This window comes from Gobius niger, assembly GCF_951799975.1.
Source record: "Gobius niger genome assembly, chromosome: 14".
In the NCBI taxonomy this organism is placed as follows: Eukaryota; Metazoa; Chordata; class Actinopteri; order Gobiiformes; family Gobiidae; genus Gobius; species Gobius niger.
In genome coordinates this window covers 5,108,804-5,125,522 of record NC_136865.1, presented here as the reverse complement: position 1 = coordinate 5,125,522, position 16,719 = coordinate 5,108,804, and the positions used below count along the sequence as shown (strand labels likewise).

The following is a 16,719-nucleotide window of genomic DNA, read 5'->3' as shown; positions in this document are numbered from 1 at the left end:
TATTTCTCCCCTTTAGCTTAATTTTGAACCAACACCTGACTAAATACTAAGAGAAATCTGAGTTTAATATTTTATACATATAGGTAACATCCTCAAGGTAAAGGGTATTGTGAATAATGAAAGAGAGGATTGGGAACCTCTGCTGTGAAAAAAAAAGACCATTTCCTTTAGAACCTTATAGTTCTGTATTGGAGAGTGCTAGCTGCATCTCCCATGCCCTTTTATTTATTTAAAATCGGAGTCTAACTGTTTCACCAGCTCAAAACCTCAAGCTACAACTACAAGAGGTGTGTCCCAACAATACATTTTAAAGGCACACTGCGGAACATTTTTGGATTCTCCTGTTGCCGATACAAAACATGCTCCTCATGACCAGCTCGACCCAGAAAGCACTATTTTATTTTCAAACCGCCTCAAATGCAGCAAAAGAAAAAAAAAATCTTTTGTGAAGTGGCAGCATTGCGTTTTCATAAATAACTGTTGCCGTTCAAGTTTCGTCTTTGTATAAATATCCTTACATTCTCAAATATACTCTGATTGCACTGTTGCCCTACCCTTAGCAGCCGAACCTTTGTCGTCAAATTACAAAGCGACGCAAAGTCTGTACAGCGTCGGGGATTTTTTTTTTTTTTTTTTTTTTCCCCCTCTCCGACCCCCAGTTAAGGCTCATGTCCCGACACACGCCATGCACCCTCACCCTTCCCTCCCCACATCAGGATTACGTCCCCTGTTCCACATGGGCTGATTGCGAGAAAGTGCAAATGATTGAACATCGACGAGACGACCCGGGCCTTAAAGGAGACGTACCGCGATAAATAGACTTTTGTTTTTTTTGGAGCATTACATTAGAGTTCTGTTTCAAGTGTATATTCAAGACTGTCTCCTTCTCAACAGATTTTCTTTTTTAAGTGTCAATGTATTTGGGCTGCACGATATATATCAGCAAATTATCGTTATCACCATATCGCAAGAAGCCACAATGTATTGGTTGAAAGTTCAGTTTGAATCACTTTGTGGCTTATTTCTTTTCAGGTTTCTTAATTTTGTCATTTCTAATTCTTGTTTTGACACAATTTGATCCCAAAATCACAAATTGTTTTGTTTTTTTCATTCATTGGAGGATTCATTGAAATGGTTTCATAAAATATCACAATATCTTTAACACAATAATTAAAATGCGTATCGTATTTTGTTTATATCGTGCAGCAATACTCGTTCTTTTAAGCCCACAGGCCATCACCAGACTCGCTCGAATCATTTCAGCGCTCAAATTGCCCTCACCTCCACAGGTCGACGCAACACCGGATGGAAATACATCTTGTGACATCGCAGAAGCTTATCACGGCAATAGCACGACATTTTCATTTATGCTTCAGCAATGTTGGTCTGGTTTAGACATGGTTTACAACAATTTAGAACCACTTCAACCCACTTTGGGCCTGATTGTATCTCGCTCTTGACCTGCCCTGGAAAAAATGAAATGTTAAATAAAAACGACTGAATAATCAAGATTTGTGCTGATTATGAGTAAGTTTGGACTCTCTTACTGCCAATGCAACAAGAACTTGACTTTTTTTGTCTCATTTCAAGTGCGGTCTTTGTTTATTTCTTCAATTTTAATTTGAAGTAAATGTTCCATTGGCTTTCATTCCAACACAGTCATAACAGCATTAATGCTCCTAATTCAAGCACGTTTTAAAGATGCACTATGTAACTTTTTATGTGAATAAGAAAAACTTGATACCTTTTAGTGATTCAGTGGCATTTTGGGTGCAGCATGACACCGTTGCTTTCCCTGACTGTGGCCTTTAAGATGCTCCGGGATCAATTGTTTTTAGGTGTTCTTACCAGAAACTTGCCAGAAACCCCAAAACAATTGATTCTGGAGCATCATAGAGGCCACGGTGCCATGCTGCACCCATAATGCAACTGAATCACTAAAAGGTAAAATACGCACAAATATTAAGATTTTTTTTTTGCTCAAAAAGTTGCGTAGTGCACCTTTAAGTCATATATCAATTTTGTTTCCAGTGCGGTGAACTTTGGACGGTCAAATATTTTAGGCAGTGGTATTTGGTGCGAAACCTTTGTGTGAACCACAGCAATACATGCGCTGTAGTGAGGGCAATTTGAAAGCTGAAATCATTTGAAGTTGGGCTTTTGAGCTCGTGAGAAGAAGACAGACTCCAACATAACTCCCGGTCTTTGATTAGCGGATAAAACATGGTCAGAGAAATGTCCATTCAGCGGGATACAGGCCCTCCGAGGCGGGCCGAGCGGGCGGGGCGCACGTGCGGTCACTCGATGTGGTGGAAGTTGAGCTCGTGGCCGTCGAAGTGCGTCAGGACGTGCCTCTCGAAGAGCTGCTGCTGACAGTGCAGGGGGAACTGTTCGGAGCACACGGGGCACACCTTCCAGTGGCTCTCCACGTGCAGCTCGAAGCTGCGCTGCTCGAAGTGCGGCGGGAAGATGACCTCGCACAGGGGGCAGCGCCGGTGCTCGTCCCGGCCCCCGCCCCTGCCCCCGCTGCTGCGGACAGGCGGACACAACGCACACACCCAGGTCACACACAATCATTTATTCATTTTATCAAGTGGAGACACTGCTCTACTGGTTCATTGTTTAACCCTTTTCTGTCAAAGGTGTGTGCACCTAAAACGCCACAATGTCCAGTCTTGTCATTTTCAGTATGTAATTGATTTATTGAGCATTTAACCCCACAAAAAATAAAGCGATATTTAGTATTTTGTTCCAAGATAAAAAAAAGAATCCAAAATAAAATAAATAATACAATAAATAATAATAAATAATACAAATCTTTGGAAACAAAATAAAACTATAAATGGAATTCACACTTTGCTCTATCCATTATTCAGGCAAAAAAACAATGTTTTTGGTGAGATATTTGTGTATAAAATGTATTATAGAAGTAAAGTAGTAAATGAAACTATTTCCCAGATATCCAGGTAATGCACAAAAGCCTCACAGTGACACCTCTCAGTTTCCCCCCTCTGTTCAGATGCCGTGTGGTTCAATCTGTAACTGTTACAAATAAAGTTGCAAATATGGCACATTATAACAAAAGTGCTATATTTCCTTTCCATTTGTTTTAAAAGCTGTATACCTGAGTTTTTGAACATTGAAAGTGTGGACTTGTTCATTTTAAACTGTTAGCCTTAGTCCAGACTTATTGGTAAAATTCCAATCCTTCACCAGGATGACTTAAAAGTATATTTGAACATTTCACGGTGATGTAAAAAACAACTGCGAGTTCATGATCAATAAAAAGGCTTTAGGAATTAAAGCTCACAATATTCAATATAGAATAAAGTGAGTTTTATTTGACTGCTCGCAGGGCCTTTAATCGTTTATATTAACTATAAAAGTGCTATAGACACGAGATAGATTTGATTAGAGTTTGTATTTGGACACTTTACCTGGAGTCGAAGCAGAAGCTGGTCCTGGTCTCCGCACGGTTCTGGGACGCCGCTTCACTCTAAAACACACAAGCGTTCCCAAAGTCACCGCAACTCGATTAATTTGGTCAAAACGATCCGAGCGTGAAAGACTTTTCCTCAGATTGTGCGCAACTTTGAGATTAGCATACGCAAAGTGAACCCTAACCAGCGCGAGTCGAGATAATCCGACAGAATGGAACGCAGCTTATGCAAAAAAGCCTGCCTAATTGTGCTTCGTTAGGCCCGTCTGAGTGAGCCCCGGCACGCTGACGTTAATTAGGCTTTATGCAAATGAGCCGCCCCACCCTCGCTCTGTGTGGAGATTTTGGAAACTTTATCACCAAGCCCGGTGTTGATTTCCATTTCCATTCAGCAGTCTGAAAGGAAAATGCAAGTATTGCTAACGATGGTGCCGTGTGCAGAACTGCTCCGAACGGGGCCGGTGGTTTGTGGACACTCCCATGTTCCATCTATAAAATATCATCCATCCAGTTTCTTCTGAATGATCTGGGACCGGGTCACAGAGGCAGCCGTCTGAGCAGAGATGTGATATGTAGATGAGTTTACTGCGTGAGCAAAACTGCTGCTGCCTGAGGAAAGAGCCACATATAAAAAAACAATGATGGATAATGGACAAATGGCCATTGATAATAATTATTACAACTGAACAGTAGTTGTGTTTCCTATCGTCAATACGCTGTGCTCAGACCCGGACCAAAGGACTTTAAAAAGACGTGGGACAGACTCCTGACGGGACTGCTCCAGTTTAATGGAATACAAGAAAGCCAGATGACTCGCAGGTAACGAGTAGCCTACTCTGTACACCATCAAAACACACAGTTATCACCCAAAAAAATATTATTCAGCCCCTAAGCAAATATGTTGATTTACTTTCATTTGTGTCTGCTTATGTGAGGTCACATGATGCACCTGTATTTAAGCACACAGGTGCCTTTAAATTATCTGTCAATCCAGTAGAATCAAAACGCATAGGCATCCTTCTCAAATAAAGGATACATCCAAGTGTTTTGCCCATGAAATACTTGCTTAAGCCTAAATAATTGTGTTTTTTTTTCGGTATCTCACGGTCCTCGTCCTTGAAGAGCACCTGATGTTTTTACAATTTATTATTATATATTTATAATATATTACATTTACACCTGCTTCTCAAACGTGCACATTTTAGATTTTCACCGAATCATTCAACATTCTGTTTCACAAGTGTAGCCTGAAGAAAAGCCCGTTAGCCACAGTGATTCCTCTACTGCAAATATACCTGATCTCGGAACAGGATAATTCAACTTTTGTTTCCTGTTATTTTGAGCTTTGTAAGTTTGAGCAGCTGGAAGTGTCTCCTCCAGCAGCGGGCCTCACCGTGTGCTCTGGGGGCCGCTCGCCGCTGTCCGGGGGACTGGTGCTGCGGCTGGGCTGGATGCACACCACCTCCTGGGGCCACCCTGGAGCTCCCGGGCTGGGGTTAGAGGCTGGGTTACATGAGAGGCTGGAGGGGGAGAGGGGCGGGGCGCAGGGCTGAGGACAGGACAGCGTTTCTGGAGGGGGGAGAGGCAGGGGGTCCGGAGAGACAGCGGCATCCACACACTCTGGTGAGAAAACAGGAGAAAATAAGGGCAGGTGAGCTGACATGCTTTAACAACAGAGGAGCTTCATGGAGGCGACAGCGATGTGGACAGAGTGCATTTTCTCCAGTTCAGCTTTACCCAAACCTAAAAGCTTCTCGACTGGAACTTACAGCCATATAGACCAGAGTAATACCTCATTTGAAAGCTAAGACCTACAAAACTGATCAACTTATTTGGTGCATTTTTTAAGCGTTTTTGTGGTGTTTTCATAGTTTTTTAATGCCACTTTTCTTTCTTATTGATTTTTTGTCGCTTTTTCATCACTCCTTAGTCATCTTTTTGTCGCTTGGTGGTTGTTGTTTTTCCAGCACATTTTTGTTGCTCTTTTGCAGCGTTTTGGAATTGTTTTTGTCGTGTTTTTGCCACTTTTGTTGTTTTTTTCATCACTCTTTCGTAGTATATTTTTGTAGCTTTTTTTATTGTGTTATTGTTGCGGTTCCAGCGTCTTTTTTTGGTCACTTTTTTGTTTTTAGATTTGAGTAGAAAAGAAGAAAAAATATGTTTAGGAGAATATCAACTGGACTTATAATTGAATCTTAAAAACCTTCTTTTGTTTAGCTCAGAAATGATCTTTCAAGTTTTGCATTGAGAAATAATGTCGATGTAAAGCTTTGACAGTGACACTGAAGCACCGGGGGGCCAGGCAAAGCTCTACATAGGGCATATTAATACACTGGACATGCAGATCAGAGTGCTTGCAGAAGTAGAAGAAGAAACGACCCCAGTGGAGTACGCTTCTTGATGCGTGAGTACCTTTGGCGTCGCCGGAGTAGGGGTTTCCGAAGCGCAGCTCGGGGCGCTGCTGGGGGACCAGGGGCGGCGGGCTGGGGTCCTGCGAGTACGGGAGGGGGTACCGCAGGACCATGGTGTGTCTGGCCTGGGACCCCTGTGGCCCCGCCTCCTGCCCCATCTGTCTGGACACGCACCTCTGCAGCTCCTGACAAAACAGAGACGATCGACAGTTCATCTACCTTTGTCATTTTGGTTTAGATATGAAAGGTTTGCAGATATAGAAACCCCACGCTGCTGTGAAAACAGTTAAAAAGGGTCTGAAATAGCTTCTCCTCCGGGGTTGGCGCGAGATCGGCGTGAGGGAAGTTTGCCCTTTGTGATTAGAAGCGGAGCCGGCGCATTAGTACTCTACTCATGGCTGTAATGGGTGTCGAGGCTGCCCGCTCCCCGATGGCTTCATTAGCGCGCTGCTGTGTGCCGTAACATTTAAACCAGGGTTGAGGGGGTGAAACAGACACGTCGCCTGGCATTTGCACCGTCTGATGGCGCAGGTATATACTTCAGCGCCGTGCGGATGTACTCATTATAACGGGATAAAGACCGGGGGAAATGGTTACACAAAGGACACGGCGCTGTGGTATTTCAGAGCCATTTGAGAACAGGTGGGATTAAGAGATGTACAGTCTGACATATCAATTTGGGTTTTCATTCATACCGAAGCGGCCTTTATTTCTTCATGGGTTTCTAAGAAGAGCTGTACTCATTAAATTCACTGCTATTTGTCAAGATTTAGTCAAATATTCACTTTTGAGCTGATCCAAAACTGTGACAAATAGTATTTTTTTCGCTACAACCCTTCTGTAACCCAGTCTCCATCACAGCAGCAGAACCAGGAGCCTCCTCAGCCTCTCCATCTCCTCTTCTGCACCATCACCAGTGGCTCGACCCTGGGAACAGCTTCCCCAAACAGATCGATCATACTCGTTGTCTCAAGTCGATCCATTCAATGAAATACTCATTTGCGAGACGTCTTCCTTGTTTCACTGTTGTGAGCTTGAGCTGCTTCATGTTGTAAAGGTGAATAGGGAAAGAAAATTAATCGAGAGATGTCAATTTGGATCAATGATTTAAACACTGGGAAAAAATGCTTTGTAAATTTTCAGTCATTTAATGCCAGGGTTTCCTGCAGCACTTTCCTGTTTAACTAACTTCTTAAAAGTTAGGTTTAAGAAGCACAAAATTTGCCACTTTTTCAGCGACAAAACCTAAATAATGAATAGACCCTGATTTCTATGTATACATTTTATTTAGCTGATAGTATATTAGTTATATATTAGTATATTACAGAGGGGATCTTGGATCTTGTTTAGTATGTATTTATGACTGAAAAAGCAAAACATTTTTATGGCATTTTGGGGCAGGGAGTCAACGCTCAATAAACCAGTCATTAAATCTGAAAAAAATCACTCAGAAAACCCTAAAACTAAATAAATACATATTTTTAAGTCCAAGACTGGAAAGTAAACCAAATTTTAAGAAAATGTAAATTTTTCCTGTCTTTAGCCATTGCCGTCTCCCACAAAGGAAATGACCATATTTGGACTACAGCCTTTCACAGTACATGTGGATACAAGACATCTTGCGGCACGATGTTGTGGTTACTTCCTGGATATCTTCGGCTCAAAACATCATAAAATAAGCATCATAAAGGGTGATAGATGTTACTATAATCTCAACATTGCCCACTGTGTGAAAGATCTGTGTTTTCAGCGTTAGTATGTGCTGTAAGCGGTTTGTGAGTGTACCTCCAGGAGCTGCTGCTTGTCTCTCAGGGCCAGAGCGAGGCTGCGTTTGAGGTCGGTCACTTCACACGCCCGCTCGACCATCTGCATCTGCGCACACGCAGGAAAATACAACAACGTGCAGTTAAATATCTGAGGTAACATATAAATAAAGAGAGGAAGCATCATCACTGCACTGCATCACAGTAAAAGATCACACACTATTTGTATGAAAAGCCCTATATATTTATATATATATAGCATATATATACATAAGATTGATTGAACGAGGGTTTGGTAACCATCAAAAAATATATTTTTTATTTGGTTTATGGTTAATATCCCTGTTGGACCGATTTACATGAAACAAAATCTGTCACAAAGTCTAATATCTCCCTCCAGCACATGACTGTCTCATAAAGGCGTCCAAAAGTGGAGACAACATCCAAAATGATGTGTTTGATTTGTTCAGATGAAAGGACTTAGTCATAAGTCAGGGTAAACGTTTTCTGTTCAAAACTTTACAAATCTGTGTTTTTCGCATTGAATTGTGTCGGCTTGTGCTCCAACTCTTTGTCAGACTAAATTAGTCTTAGAAAAATACCTAATCAGGAACAAGAAAATGGCTAAAAGAGAGAGAAAAAAATGGAAAATCACAACTAAAGCTGAGATTTTGTACATTTTTAAGACTGTTGTTTAAGATTGTGCAAAAAAAGTTTAATCTCTCGTCGGATAGAAGTGATTTCGTGATATGGATAGCACATCACCTCACCTTGTAAAAACGATAGTTAGTGATGTTTTAAAATGTTTTACAACATTTTAACATAAAGCTCATCATTCGTATCCATAAACACTCAAAGTAGGCGACGTTTTGTTGAATGTCCAGTTTTATGAGGTAAATGTATCATTAACATGTTTTCTCTAAACTTGAGAAAAGAGTTTAGCTCTTTGCTCCAAATGCAGCACAACAGCAGCAGTGCGTCGGCACATACTGTACGGGACAGGCTCATGTGATTAAAATAATGCAGCAGCAAGAAGAAAGGCAGAGCTAAAATAACAAGGCAACAGCTTCTTACTAACCAGAGGAGAGCAGCTTCGTAACGTCACTTTAGTTCCAAACTCTGTTTAGTTTGACAGAAAGAGCTGTCCATGACATGGTGAAAGTAAAGCCTCAGGGAACGTTTCTGTTCCTCGTTTCCTGATAAGTCCATAAGTGATTTCAAAGGTTCCTCGGCGGCGCAGTAGCAAAACAAACCAACAAGTGCTATTTCTCTTCCTGTAAACTCGCAGTCACGTGATGCGCTCCGGTTTGAGTGACAGGCAGCAGCAGAGCGGCAAATTGAGACTAATGAATCACTTGATTAAAGACATTACGCCGTTAAAATTGATTTGCGTTAACATGTTAATAACGCAATATTTTGGACAGCACTAATATATATTTATATATATTACTTTTTGTCAAGTTCCTCCTTTTCGGATCTCAACAACTAATCAGAGTCTAGCATCTTCCTGCATTGCCCAATGAGACGAGCTTTTCCTGTGAACCAGCCTGTGAGGTCCAATCACGAGGGACTATCACTCATTCAGGTGAGCTATAGGTGAGTTATAGGTGAGCAGGGATTAGCTCTCTTTGAATCCTAAGTGCTCGTGTGGTGAGTGTGTCCCGGCGCCGCCCAGGGGGGTAAACTCCATAAATCTCCTCCTCCGCTCGGCCCTGACCCTGTGGGAAGAGCGTCACGTGGGACGTTTGCTCCTCTCTCCTCTCATTTCCCCCCATTACCCTGGCTTGTCTCCTCGCCCCCCCCTCCGTCAGCGCCGCTTTCTCCAGCCCCTAAATCCTTAACTCTCTCCTCCGCTCTGACCCGCTCCTTTCATCTCCCGCCGCATCCTCCCTGACAATTTACTGCCCCGGCGCTCAGGAGGTTAAGTTCAGGTGAGGGGAGCCCGTCTTTCGTCTGCCTGCGCTGGGGCGGTGGATGTAAACAGTCGTAAAGCATGGCGTTCTGTTGGTCTGTGGGGGGAGAGGAGGGCGGTGCATTAGAGGGGCCACTATCAAAGACACGGGAGGGCCTTATTTACAGCTGGGATAAACACATGCTGGCCCGCTGAGATTAAACGCTGCACGGGGAGATGAAGGAGGGCTGTGCCGCGAGGGTCGGATTAAGTGGTTTTGGCGGGGGGTCACACGCATCCACACACACACACACACACACACACACACACACACACACGCACACACACACACACACTGAGGTCCTGGAAAAGGAGCAACTCGAGACAAATACAGTGCCATCTACACGTACTCTGCGTTTGTGAGTGAGGAAGGATTTTTTTTTTTTACCAGTTTACTCTCTTTACCTCTTAACTCCCGCCTGAACCGAGAGCATTTTCTCCAGTTCGGCTTTACCCAAATCCTGTAGGCCAGTGTAACACCTCATTTGAAAGCTAAGACCTACAAAACTAAATTGATCTTTTTCCTTACATCATCAAAAAAAATGTCAGCACTTTTTTTGTTGGGCAGTCATCTAATTCTTGCCAAATTTTCGGGACTTTTTTGTCACTTTTTCGTCAAATTATTCACATTTTTTTGTGAAATTTTTCTCATTTTTTTGTCAATTTTTTGTCAATTTTTGTCATTTTTTTGTCCATTTTTCGCCACTTTTTTCGTCAAATTTTTCTCATTTTTTTGTTAAATTTTTGTCACTTTTTTGTCAATTTTTTCTCACTTTTTTCACATTTTCATCCTTGTTTTCGTCTCAGTGTTGTTGCTATTTTCACACCTTTTTTCCAGAAGCTTTTGGATTGGGGTAAAGCTGGAGAAAATGTGCTTGGTTCAGGTGGGAGTTAAGGGGTTAACCTTTTCACTTTCACAAAACAAATACAGTAAGTAATTAATTTTCACAATACGGTGTCTAATGATCTGATCTCTTCATAGATTTTCATGCAACATTGAAACTTAAAAGCCTATTTTCTCAACAAAGACACCAGATTTTCCTGTCTTGTATTCATTATATTATGAAAAAAAAAAAAATTGAATTGAAAAGTGAAGAAAAAAAAAATGGTGTTAATATTTTGTCCAGCCCTAATGGAAAATACACACAATAATCTACAACAGTTCCTTGTATGTCAACAAACCACTACATTTAGACCTGGCACAATCCAATATTCAGATTTTGTCGCCATTTTTGTCTTTTTTTGGACAATTTTCAAATCGTTATTTGTTTTTTTTAATAGTAAATGAAATAAAATTGCGATTATTTTTCCTCATATTTATGTCAGTTAGCTACAACAAAAGCTTGTCGCCTTTGTACCCGGTAGCCCACAGCTTTACCATTCCAGCGCCTCGTCCATACTGTATGCTTCCTGTCATTTGTGTGTGGGCGTGTCTTACCCTGAACCGCTCCTCCTCATTGGCCAGTCTCTGTTTGAGCGTCTGGTTGATGACGCACTGTTCCTTCCACTTCTGCTCCATGAGGGCCAGCTCCTCCTCCACCGTGGGGCCCACCTCTTCCTCCTCCTCCTCTGCCTCTTCCTCCTCCTCCTCCTCTTCTTCTTCTTCTTCTTCCTCCTCCTCCTCCTCCTCGTCTTCCTCCTCCTCCTCTTCAGTCTCCGGCCCGTCTTCCTGACCATCCGCGTGTCTGTCCCCGTCCACTCTATCCTCTTTGCTGCCGTCCCCCTGTGCGTCCACTTGTGTGTCCACCTGTGCGTCCACCTGTGCGTCCCCCTGCGTGTCCACCTGCACCCAGCTGCCCAGGGGGAGGCTCTGCAGTCTCTCCGCTTGCTCGTCTTCTGCCTGGACGTCCCGGCTCGGGCCTTGAGGGACGTCCGCCTGTTGCGCTTTCAGTCCTGCCTCGTTCTCGGAGCTTAAAAGAGGGTCAGCGAGAACGAGGGCTCCTTCGCTCACTGCGGGCTCGGTGATTGTCAAAGACTCTCGAAGGATTGCATTTTCTATGTTCCCTATGGAAGCAGGCATGCAAACAATTCAGATTTTATTCCAAAAATAAGAGAGTTTCTGTACACTCCAACTTCCACACTCACTTCCAGAAATACACAAAATAGAAATAGAGAATTGAAATTGTTAAGTTTGATAAGTATAATATTCCGGAGTACCTGCAGTAGGTGACTCTGGGCTGGAGGTGAGCGGCCCCGGCGTCGTCTCCGTGGACACGTTTCTCTTTGGCTCCTGAAGCACATGTGAACAGAAGTCATTAGTGTCCGCCTGAGCAGACACACCGCGCAGACTGACTCACCCCGTGTTGCTGCTGCTGCTGCTGGTCCGAGCTGCTGAGCTTGGCCACCTGTCTGCGCAGACGCTGGCACTCCCTGTACTTCTCCTTGTAGTGCTCCGCGGCCATGTGCAGGCGCAGACGCAGCTCCTCCACCTCCCTCTGCAGCTCCACCTCCGCCTCCGACACCACCTGGACACTAGGGGGCACCTCTGCGCCAGGCACGGCAGCCTGGGACACAGTCAGTCAGTGTTTTGAAGAGGTCGTCACGCTGCACTGTTCATTTCTTCAGGCATATTTTTTGCTGACGAACATTTGACTAAAACTATGACTAAATTCATAAAATATCATGATATTTCCGTTGACTAGGTAAGCAAAAATGAAAGGAAGACTAAAATCATCCAAACTTCTAGTGCCAGTTTGAAAGAGCCTCATATTCTTCAGAGTCTAACGTGACCAAGCCTGTGCTTTGTCAACGTGGGAGAAGAAACATAAGGACCACTATTAACCTCTTAACTCTCGCCTGAAACGAGCACATTTTCCCCAGTTTGGCTTTACCCAAATCTAAAGGCTTCTTGTAAAAGTGTCAAAAGAGCGACAAAGACTTGGCCAAAAAGTGACAAAAAAGACACAAAAGAGCAACCAAAGAGTGACAGAAAAGTGACGTACAAGTGACAAAAATGTGTGACAAAAACACAACAAAAAAGCAAAGGAGAAAATGCCAAAAAAGTGATCCATTTAGTTTTGTAGGTCTTTCAAATTACATGGGCCTATAGGCTATAAACTTTTAGATTTGGGTAAAGCTAAACTGGAAAAAACACACTCAGTTAAGGTGGGGGTTAAAAGGTTAAATATGATCATAATAAATGTTATGATGTAAAGTTGACTTAGTTTTTTCCTTCAAATAAATGTACATGCCGTTTTAGACGGCTAAAACAAGACTAAAATTGATGAGAACTATTAGAATTAGATGGCTAGATGGCATATGAAGCAGCTCTCCGTTCTGTACCTGCAGAACACTCACCAGCTGACAGTGTGCGGCGCTCCTCATGCGCTCCAGCTGGCTCTCCATGCGCTGACACTCGGCCTGCGCCTCCGTCAGGCTGACCCGCAGTTTGTCCGTCTCCAGCCGGGCGCGGTACAGCTCGCCCATGGAGGAGTCCCGGACGCTGGCGGAGTCTCGCAGCTCTGAGGCCAGGAGCGAGGCCTGCTGCCGGGTCGCCTGCAGCTGCTCCTCGGCCTGGCGCAGCAGCTCCCTGACGCGGGACAGCTCTGCCTGGACACAACGCAACATTCTGGAGCGTCAATGAGGAAAGAGGAGGGGAACACTTTAATGGAGCAAATGGAATTATTCAGAAGAATTAAAAGTAGAGGAAAGAAGCAGCTAAAAGACAACTGTGAGGGTAAGCTAACGTGGCTAATATTGATGCTAACAGCGGCTATTACCATCCATTTAGTAGTAGTAGAAAATCTCCTGATTCAATCACTTTTTTACACTGCATATTAATAGAACTGATAGAACTGAACATGCATGCTATGCTACATAAGGTCAATATACAGCCCATATACTGTACAGGATGTTTTGCCTTTGTTACAGAAGGTGTTTGTTGTTGTTTTTTTTTACATTTTCTCTATGCTCTTGTTTGAGACACTCCCTGGATGTTGTGTGCAGCAGGTGAAGCACAATTGGTGGAGGGTCTGGAGGTCCTCCCCCATGAAATTTTCAACTTTGTAATAATATAAGCAAGATCCTCGAGGACTGAGGATAAATGAATGACTCAAGGGTTACGCGAGACAAAAAAGGTTTCTAAGATTCCATATTCTGTTTTAATAAGCCTTAAAGAATGAAATCAGGTATGATATTCTTGCTCCAGAGGGCTGTCTTCTCTTTGCTTTGATAAATCAAAGGTGTTTATGTGACGTCAGTATCAATACAGTTCATATACGGGGAAAGAAGGTTCCAAACTAAGCACCAATCTGAATAGAGTAGGGTAGGTGAAAAACTAGGGTAGATGCGGAAAAGGGCAAAAACTGTATCCAAACTCATGAGTTAGATAAAGGATAAATCACTTTCAGAGCACAGTGTGTATACCTGGTCCGCCTTGTGGTGCTGCAGTTCCTTCTCCAGGCTGTCCCTCTGAGCCACACACAGCCTCAGCCTCTCCATCTCCTCCTGGAACTGAGCGATGGTCACCTCCCTGTTCAGCTCCACCGCCTTCAGCATCTGCAGCTCGGCGCTCAGCTTGGTGTTCTCCAGCTCCGTGCTGCGCAGGTGGGCCTGAGCATTCACACGCCCAGGTCAAACACAAGCATGGAGGAACACCAGCCTTACCGTAAGTCTCACAGGCTCACCTTAAACAGGTCGCGCTCATCCTTCTCTTTCTTCAGCTGGCTCTCCAGGCCGTCTTTCTCTGCCGTCAGCTTCTTCAGACGATCTCGGAGGCTAAACAAAGTAAAGAAAGTGAAAGGAGGAGTTCAAATGTAAAAGCTTTACAGTAGTACATTGTTTATTCTCTCATCACCTTTGGGCCAGACGCTGTTCTAATGATGGTGTGGTTGGCCAGTCTGGTTCTTTTTTCCTTTCAAACATAGTGATAAAATCCTAAATATCTGTTGAGTGTCTGATTGCTGGTTGGCTGTAGAGCTAAAGTTAAGTTTTGAGGGGTTATTTCCCACTCACAACAGTTGTGTGCAGATGAAGCTGTTAAGTCTACATATTCAGGTACGTAATCTAAAGGGAAAATGTCCAAAATGATGATCTCCAGGTTTAGTCTACAAAAGGGCACTCTTTTGCAGCGGTGTGTGTATCGAGCGTTGAGTTTTTAGACGGTGAAGTACCAGTGCAGCTCGTTGTCCTTGTGCTGGCCTCTCTGTGTGACTCCGAGCAGCTCCTCCTCCAGCTGCCTGACTCGCTCCGTGGCCTCGCTCAGCCGCCGCCGCACCTCCTCACGCTCCTCCGACAGGCCCTGAGACGAGCGCAACAGCTCCTACCACACACAATCAAGGCGTGTAAACCTATTGATGTAAGTCTAGACATCATTAAGAGGAAAACTAGAGATGCGCTGATCCAGCTTTTTTGCAACCGATACTGGGGGTAAGTGTCTTTCTCAGAGTGAAAAAGCGAAAGGTCCTCTTCACTTCATTTTCAGATCAATGTCATGTTCTTACAGATCAGTTACCTATTATTATCTAATAGAAAACATTTAACAAGGATCACTGGACTTTTTTATATACTTGGCTACATGACAGGCTTTTAGGTTGCATTAATATAAACAACTCATACAGTGATCTAATCGTTATAAACTTGTGCACTAAATGTGTGTTAGATCAGTTATTTTCTCACACTACAGCAGAGGTTATTTCATTGTATTAGGCTACTTAAGTATTTCATTCATTGTTTCTGATCCAGCCTTGATTTGTTGCCGTTAGCATTAGCATACGGCCACTAGCATTTGCATACTGTTGCTAGCGGCGGCATTTTGCGTGGCGCTCAAAAATACATTTGCGGAGCTCAGTGATTCAATTCTCCAGGTTCTTAGCTTCAAAATGACATGTTCATATTCACTTCGATTTTGTTGGTGAAAGTTGTGTTTTTAAGGCGGTTAGAGCCAAAACTGGTATCGATTCAGTATCGGATATTTGTAATGTATTGTTTTTTTTTGTGTGTCAGCTCCGATATTTGATACCAGTATTGGACTGGTGCATCCATATGGAAAACATGTGCCACCCTGTATTCAAAATGAGACTTTTTAGAACTCCCTTTGTCACATCCAAGTTTGGAAGGACTTCAGACCAATGCTGGAGGGGCTGTGATCAGGCAGGAGACCACACTCACGTATTCTGGGACTGTCCAAAAAGTGAAATTAGAAATTGGGTTGAAATTCCATTGGGACTGAATGTCACTGGGAATATTCTCTGGCAACCTCAGATCAAGTTGTAACATTTTCCAATCAAAAAAAAACTACTCTTATTTGCAAAGAAAGAGATTATAGTCTCTTGGCTCAAACCTCAAAGTGGATCTTTGTTATATTCATTCACGTAACTTTAAGTTGATCTTTGTCATATTCAAGTACCTTTATTGTTTTGTTGAAGATTTTAAATAAAAAATACGTTTAAAAATCAAAATCTAATAAAATGAAAATCCTGTATTCAATGTATTACAATATATTATTATTATTTTATGAATGTGTCAGCCTGTCAGTTTTGGGCCTTTCATTGTAAGCCTTTTGCATTTGGGATTGTCCCGGGTTATTGCGGTTATTAGTTGTTGCTCATTTCTCCATTGTCGGTCTCCAATTATTTATCAGTAAATGTTACGCAAATTGCACGTGTCTCGATGTATTTATTTTGAAGTTAAAATGTTCACTTGGTTCGGGACAGAGCAAGTTTACAAAGCCACGTGACTCATGGATTGTAAAACGAGCCACGGCGGATTAAAGCTAAGAGCTCATTTCCATCCGCCGTCCATCGGTCACACTCAGAGACGCTAACGGTTAGCACTGCTAGTGACTGACAGCTACAAGGTCTGTGACTGCGTAGGTTTCCTCCCGGTTCTTCAGTTTCCCCTATCACCACAAAATACGTACACTGGGATAAGATGGGTACGTGGAGCGAGTGGCTGGTGGTGGTCAGAATGGATCCATCTTTCTTCCCTGGGGCAGCAGAGATTAGCTACTTTGAATCACTGAAAAAGCACTATATAAGACTAGGGCTGGATACCGTTTAACAATACCTGTATGGTATTTAGGTACAAATGGTATCGAATAAAAAACAGGCAACGGAAAATAAAAAATCTTTAAAGGCCAAGTTTTGATGCTGTTAAAAGAAGTGACATGGTTGTTTCACATCACATCAATTGTACAAATGTAAAAGAAATACTGCA

At 43.0% G+C, this 16,719-nt stretch overlaps 1 protein-coding gene across 3 annotated transcripts in view; it reads right to left on the bottom strand.

The window, feature by feature from the left end:
- Window positions 1-2,027: 2,027 nt before the first annotated feature.
- LOC306974092 (tax1-binding protein 1 homolog B-like) overlaps window positions 2,028-16,719 on the bottom strand; it is a 38,898-nt gene continuing 24,206 nt past the window's right edge. Inside the window, exons 6-17 of one of the 3 annotated variants that reach the window (XM_079571225.1) lie at window positions 14,676-14,824; window positions 14,190-14,280; window positions 13,930-14,115; window positions 12,862-13,113; window positions 11,862-12,068; window positions 11,722-11,794; window positions 11,003-11,568; window positions 7,636-7,722; window positions 5,852-6,035; window positions 4,833-5,059; window positions 3,438-3,496; window positions 2,028-2,529 (exon numbers count right to left, since the gene is read on the bottom strand). In XM_079571225.1, coding sequence (XP_079427351.1) covers window positions 2,298-2,529; window positions 3,438-3,496; window positions 4,833-5,059; window positions 5,852-6,035; window positions 7,636-7,722; window positions 11,003-11,568; window positions 11,722-11,794; window positions 11,862-12,068; window positions 12,862-13,113; window positions 13,930-14,115; window positions 14,190-14,280; window positions 14,676-14,824 — 2,313 coding nt within the window. In that variant the 3' untranslated portion in view covers window positions 2,028-2,297. The remainder of the gene's footprint in view (window positions 2,530-3,437; window positions 3,497-4,832; window positions 5,060-5,851; window positions 6,036-7,635; window positions 7,723-11,002; window positions 11,569-11,721; window positions 11,795-11,861; window positions 12,069-12,861; window positions 13,114-13,929; window positions 14,116-14,189; window positions 14,281-14,675; window positions 14,825-16,719) is intronic. The other 2 variants (XM_079571226.1, XM_079571227.1) reach the window with 2 other exon arrangements.